Source organism: Nannospalax galili, unplaced genomic scaffold (genome assembly GCF_000622305.1).
Source record: "Nannospalax galili isolate Female #2095 unplaced genomic scaffold, S.galili_v1.0 scaffold41, whole genome shotgun sequence".
NCBI lineage: Eukaryota > Metazoa > Chordata > Mammalia > Rodentia > Spalacidae > Nannospalax > Nannospalax galili.
Window position 1 is genome coordinate 2,284,431 of NW_008344991.1, and position 7,089 is coordinate 2,291,519.

General features: G+C 40.5%; 1 protein-coding gene across 1 annotated transcript in view; it reads left to right on the plus strand.

Moving 5' to 3' along the window:
* Ppa2 (pyrophosphatase (inorganic) 2) overlaps nucleotides 1–7,089 on the plus strand; it is an 84,774-nt gene that overhangs the window by 16,484 nt on the left and 61,201 nt on the right. The window contains exons 2-3 of the mRNA XM_008841274.3: nucleotides 3,710–3,774; nucleotides 6,013–6,057. Coding sequence (XP_008839496.1) covers nucleotides 3,710–3,774; nucleotides 6,013–6,057 — 110 coding nt within the window. The remainder of the gene's footprint in view (nucleotides 1–3,709; nucleotides 3,775–6,012; nucleotides 6,058–7,089) is intronic.

Genomic DNA, 7,089 nt, shown 5'->3' on the forward strand with positions numbered 1-7,089 from the left:
CCCCCCAGATTTCATGCATTCTGTCATACATGTTGTGCCCTATCCGGTCAAGCGTTTGTACCCAGCTATCCCTCAGTGCAAGTTCGTCCACTGGAGTCTAGTCAGCCTATCTAGAGTCACTCCCTTAAAGGACATCTACTCTCCCTCACCCTGTCATAGTTGCCAGTAGTTCCTTGGCTAGGGTTGGGACCTGCTGACCATTTCCCCAGTTCTATGCTGGGTTTTTGTCTGATTTGTCTGATTGTGCATGCTGTCACCATTGTTGCAAGTTCATATGAGCAAGTTCCCAGTGGCCTGAAAGCCTATTTCCTTATGTTCATGCACCACGGGTGGGTGAGGTTTAACATAGGAGTCCTATCCAGTGACACACACTTTGTAGTCTCTTACTCTTTAAAACTTGGCCAGTTGTGGTCTTCTGTGTGCATTGCACTCTGTTGTATGAGGAAGCTTCGCTGGTGAGAGTTGAGGAATGTGTTAATATTCCCTCTACCCCCTGTTCTGCTATGCTCCTTCAGCCTTAGGTAGAGGTTGCACTGTAGATGTGTCACGTAGGTCTGGGAATCTCTCAGCTATGCATTCTCTGTATGTGACCAGTTTCTTGGGAGACTTTTAAAGAATTTTCATCTCTTCCTTTGTACACTCAAAAAGTGGCTCCCTCCAAGCGCAGAGGACTCTTTCATGCTTAAATTTGGGCTGTGATGTTGAGGGTAGTGTAGTACATGCTCTGTGTTTGCTCAAGTCGTGAATAACTTTATAGCAGTTTTCTATCCCCGAACTTAGTACAGTGCCATTTATATATAAGATACTTTGTAAGCATATATTGTCAATCCCTGTTGAGAACATTGAGTAACTGGAAGGCCCTTGACTTCTGCATTCATTGCACCTGTGAAAAGCTACATGTCTAGGTGGGTTTTGTGGTGGCTGTTGCTGTTTGTGGTGCTGAGACTCAAACCCAGAGCTTTGTATATGCAACTACTTTATCACTGACCTTAAGCCTCAGTCCAAATTTATATTTCCCATTAAAATATCATCGGAGAACTAAGGCAGCATTTTTCCAGAAGCAACTGTTTATATTTTTCTTCATTATTTATTTATTAATACTACTTAATGATCCAATAGCTTCTGATACATGTATTATTTAAGTCAGTAAATACTGGCCATTTATTCATTTTTTATAGTGATTATGCAAAAATTGATCATTTTATTTCTTTTGCCCTGGTGCTTCTCATAGATGACTTTGAGGCTCAAGCAGGTATTTTAAATCTGATGTACAATGTCCATGGGGTTTTCTTTTTCAGGTTGCACCTTGTGATGGATGAGAGAACCCTGTAGGCTTTCCCACTGGTGTGTTCTTTCTCAGCATGGTCCCTATTGTGTGCACATGTCCTTCAGGAGTTGCCTTATTGCCAATGTGGGGAAAGACAAGAGCATGGAGAGGAAAAAATGAAATAATAATGGAGTCATTTATTCAACAACTGTTGAATGCCAACTAAGTACTAGCTACTTTTCCATATGCTGGGAATTTAATAGAAAGTATAACAAAACAAACAAGAACCAACACTAAGAAGCTTATTCTTCAGAATTTCATCCTAGTGCTGAGTGCTTGTGGCATGGGAGGGGACCATAACATGTTGAGGAGGTGGGGGCACTGTTATGTTAGACCTGCTGCTTCTATTGAGCTGAAGTCAGAACCTGTTTGTTGTTTAGTCAGCTTTGTATTTTGTAATGATTTTATTAATTACTGATTTGTTAAGGCTTTTTGATGCAGCATCATGCCATGTGACTCTGGCTGGCCTGGTATTCACTCTGCAGTCCAGGCTGGCCTCCAGCTTCAACAGTCCTTCCCTCAATAGTGTCAGCCTCCAGAGTGCTGGGGTTGTAGGTATGGCCACCACACACAGCTGTGGGATCATTTCAGATCTTGAAAAGTTGCAGTGATGGGAGTCCTCATCTGCCCTCACTTGTTTCCCTTCTTCGCCTCTTTCATTGCGTTTGTGCATTTGTTAGGGACAGGAACCAGGACTGCTTCATGTTCACATTCTTAACTGAACTCAGATGTCATTCAAAGTCTGCTTGTTTCCCACTAATGTCAGCTGTCTGTCCAGAATCCAGTTTAGGATACCACCTTACATTTAACCATATTTCCATAGTCTCCTCCAACTTGTTTGAGTTTCTTGGTCCTTGTTCCTTCTGTCCATAATTTACTGTCTATCCACCATTTATTTGTATCATTGTGGCTTATTTTTTTAATACATCTATTTAGTGTGTATGTGCATGTGCTTGTATGTGGGCATGCACATGCCACAGCACATTTGTGGAGATCAGAGAGCAACTTGAAGGAGTCAGTTCTCTCCTTCCCCAATATAGATCCACAGGATTGAACTCAGGTTGTCAAACTTGGAGGCAAGTGCCTTAACTTGTTGAGCCATCTCACTGGCCCCTTGTGGATTCTTACATACTTATTTATACTTTGGATTCTCAATCAATACTCCATTGTTCATGCTGCTTCTCACATTCTGGCTCTGGCTTTTAAGGCTCTTTGAGGCTGCCTCACAGTTCCTTTTAATATTCCTCCAACCTTTTGTTCTCTAGTTTTTTTGATTAAAAAATTTTTAGACAAGGCTTCAGTATGTTTTCAAGACTGGGGATCCAATCCAAGGCTTGTCACATTTAGTTCAGTATTCTCCCTACCACTGGGCTGCATCTCGAGCCCTTCCTTGATTTCTGACCCTACAAGATCCCTCATCTTCTGTGCTCTCTGTTTCAGCACTGCAATAAGCCCTTGTCTGAGGGGCCTTCCATTGAGCCACAGTTTAAAAGCCAAGTTCTGGGTGCTGCCTGTGGCCATTGATGGCAGAGTATTGGCCTATCTTTGTTTTATAAGTTAAAATGTTTTTGAAGTCTAAACTTGAAAACCATGCTAAGAGATAGTGGAGAGAAGTGAAGATACCAGACTCAATACATTACAAAGTGAAAATTCTGTATGACTGTATTAAACTCTGCTTCTGGAAATAGCATATCGGGCCATTGCATTTATTTAAATAACATACACTTTTCTTTGAGACAGGGTCTGGCTGGCCTGGCACTTGTTGTATAGGCCAGGCTAGCCTCAAACTCACAGAGATTAGCCTGTCTCTGCCTTTCCAAGTGCTGGAACTAAAAGAATCACCCAGCTATAACATACACATTTAAAAAGTATTTTGAATATGCACTTCAGTATAAAAACTTTAAGATAGTTTCTGTTATTACAGTTTCTTTTTAATATTGGCATCCTTACCACTAAAAGTAGGCCACGATTTATTTCTTTTAATACAGTGGATTATAGGTGGAAACTGGGAGTAATATTGTTAGATTTTTTTCCTAAGGAAATGGATATCAGTTTCAGTCTACTTCACTTAGTAATGCGTCTCATTTCAAAAGTTATATTTTTCCTATTTGGGGTTTTAGTCTACTTTAGACATTTTCTGTATTGGGTGTTCGAAGGCAAATACAATGTTTAATTAAATAATTTCTGCAACTGAATTTGGGTTAGTTGGCATTTATTTCCCTTTGCCTCTCAGGCTGGAATAGGTTTTAAAAGTTGTACTTTCATTCTAATTTGTAAAGTTAGCTTTGAAGAAAACGTCCAAGTTGAAAAGTAGATCAGGCTATCATCACTGTAAAGAACAGTGTTTGCACAGCTTTAATTCTGCTGGCTTTTTCTTTGCAGAGAATGTTGCTGGTCACTACGTTTCCCCCTTTCATGATATTCCTCTGAAGCTGGACTCTAAAGAGGTATCACTTTAACTTATTTTGGGGATGAAAAACTTCTTGTAGTTAATAGTATGAAAATAACACTTCTGCTGTTGTCCAAATGTGCTTTTGTGGAAGTGCCTCGAAAATGGAGATGTGCTCAGCAGGCAGGAAGAGACACTAAAGAGATACAACAGGGTTGTGGGCCTCCTTATGGATTCAGATTTGTGTGGAGATAGGAGAAAGGATATTTAGTGGTCTGTAAAGCTTAGAATTTAGTAGGAAATAAAGATTAAAGTGCAGTAATATGGAAAATTAGTCAGCTTGTTTTAAATAATACTACAGTTGCCATTGTGGGTTTCTATTTGCTAGCACAGTGTGAACATATCATTTTCTTTATTCCTTATACGTTGCTATTACTATGTCCAAGAGCCCAGAGCATTTTATTGACTTGTCTAATAGCACACAACTGGTCAGTGCCAGAACCAAGTTTTGAACTGGCCTTTCTTACCACAGAGCTCCTGCTCCTTTACCACTTTTTGAAACAGGCTGTAGAAACCTAGCATTTCATTAGCTAGTCTCTTAAAGCCCAGCCACCTGGCAGTTGAGAGGGTGTCAGCCAAGTGGGAGTGTTAGGACCACTGCTGATGGGAGAATTAAGAGGCCTCAAATGCTGGCCCAGGCGTGGTGGTGCACACCTTTGATCCCAGCACTCAGGAGGCAGGGGCAGGCAGATCTCTGAGAGTTTGAGGCCAGCCTGGACCACATAGTAGGTTCTAGGACAGCCAGGGCTATAGGGAGACTCTGTCTCAAAAGACCAAAAACAAAAAACAAAAAAAACCACTTGACATGCATTATTGTCATAGTTCTGAGCACAGCTGCCATTACATGCTTATTTTGTTGATGTGGTCAAACACCTTGCCTGGGATGACAGATGTAGATTTCTGAGAGGTGGGATTAAGTTTAAGTGCTTTAATCCAGAGCTCGTTCTTCTCTTACATAGTGCTCAACGCCTTAGAGTGTTCTTCAGAAAGACAGGGAGTCAGGGAGTCAAGCAATCTGAAGAGACAGAAACCAGAGGGGCAGAAATAACTCTGCGCTACTATGTATCTCTCTTTGAGCGTGAGAGACAAGTGTTTTGTTTTGTCCAGTGAGCTATGGAATAATTTCTTATGTCTCCCAACACCTTGATTTGGGCCAAGGTGTGCGTGCATTTATTCATTTGACAAATAATCATCATCACATGTGTATTGTCAGCTATATGCGATTTCAGGCACTGGGTGGGGAGTGGTAGCTAAATCACTCAGTGGAAGGAGACAGACAGCCATAAAGAGATCAGTCAGATCATGTTTAGTACTGTAAAGGGAATGTAGAAAAGACTGACTGGTGGAGTCTTGTCTGGGGCACACCGTAACAATCCAGTGCACCTTGCTATAGTAACTGTAACAAAGCTTCATTATTGAGTGGCTACAGGGTGGAGACAGAACAAAGGTAGAAACCTATCTCTGGTCATAATATTCTTCCTAAGGAGGATGGGTTTGGGGGAATATGAAATTTGAAGATAAAGCAGAACAAATTATAGCACAATGCCAGTGAATTCTGGGGGTGCTGAAATTGGTACACATAGTGTTTGTATAAACAGGTTTCCCTACTTTTCAGGAAATTTTTGCACTTTGTATTTCAGGATGTAGAGTTTTAGGGACAGGAATAATGTTTCAGGGCCATCTGACTTGAAATAATTATTTTCTGTTTATTTTGTGCCTTCATTAGTAGCCATTTTAGTATGTAAATGTCATCTAGACCTGGTGAACATTTGTGTTTTTCTTTTCAACACACCACCTAGCCAGGCTTAATTTAAAAAAGCTTCATGGAGGCATAGTTATCACACCTTGGTAGAATTCCCAGGCAGGTGTAGCCAAGCACTTTCATGGTTTGTTAGTCATGGTCCCTGGAGTTTCATTTCAATAATGAAATGACTGTTTTAAACATAATTATTGGAAACTGCCAGTCTCTCCTTAAAGACTCAACAGAGCCTTTGCTTACTTTATAAAAACTTGGAAATTATATGTGAAAGAGCTTTAGCTTTTCTGCTAATCTAGTTTATAAAGACAGTTTGATCCTCTGTTCACTGAGGATGCTACTGATGATAGGTTCCTGATTTGAGTCAAATTTCTGAACATCGTCTAATAGATATACGCAGTAGGTATGTCTCTATTCCCATGCTGTGCAACTGTTCTTTTGTGAAATGTCACATCATAAATACCATCTTTTCTTTTATAGGAAAATGGCATTCCTACAAAGAAAGCACGAAATGATGATCATAAGGTATATTTAAAAGGTTTTAAAATTTCCAATCACTTTAAAAATTTGTTTGTATGTGTATGTCTATATGTATGTAGGTATATGTACATGCCTGAGGGTTCCTTCAGAGGCCAGAAAAAAAGATGTTGGATCCCATACAGCTGGAGTTCAGGTGACTATGAGCCACCCAACATGATGGAACCAAACTCAGGTCCTCTGGAAGAGCAGCAAGTGCTCTTAACCACTGAGCCATCTCTCCAGCCCCAGTTTATTTCTTTCTTTATAGTTATTATTATTATTTTTTGAGACAGGGTTTCACTGTGTTGCCCTAGCTGGCCTGGAACTCACTATGTAGACCAGGCTGGTCTCAAACTCACAGAATTCTACCCGCCTCTGCCTCCCAAGTGCTGGAATTAAAGGCGTGTGCCATCATGCTTATTTCCTTTTGAAATGAACACAGAGAAGATTGTCTGAGAGTGTGTTTCAAAATGAAGACACAATAGTCTTTTGGTTGTAGACCAACAGTTACAGAACTATATGCTAAAACAAATTCATTCCAAATCTATCTTTTTAAAAAAATTTTGTTTTATGAAATTCTTTTTTTTTACACCCACTTCCCAGATAGCACCCTCCCATAGCCTCCCTCCCCCCACTAGAGCCCTCATACTCTGATATCCCTGCTACTGTCTGCTGTGTTGTTGGCACCCCCAGCCAATCCCCACTACTTGCCCTTCTGGTGAATCTAGTCAGCCCATCTAGAGGTCTTAGTTTTAGGAGGTTCAGCTGTTCCTCTTCTAGCAGTAATCAGTTGTCACTATTTTTTAGATAAGATTGGGGTCTGCTGTTCATTTTCCCAGTTCTATGATGGGTTACTATCTGGGAGTCCCTTTGGCCACCCTGGCCAACAACTCAAAAGAAGGTATCACCTGTCCTGGCATTATTGCTTTAGATATGCATATGGACTCTTAAAAAATTATATTGGCCCCTTCAATCTTTAGTTATACTTTCCTTTTGGGTGTTTAAGGCCATATAGTTGGCCCAGATAAACCAATTTAT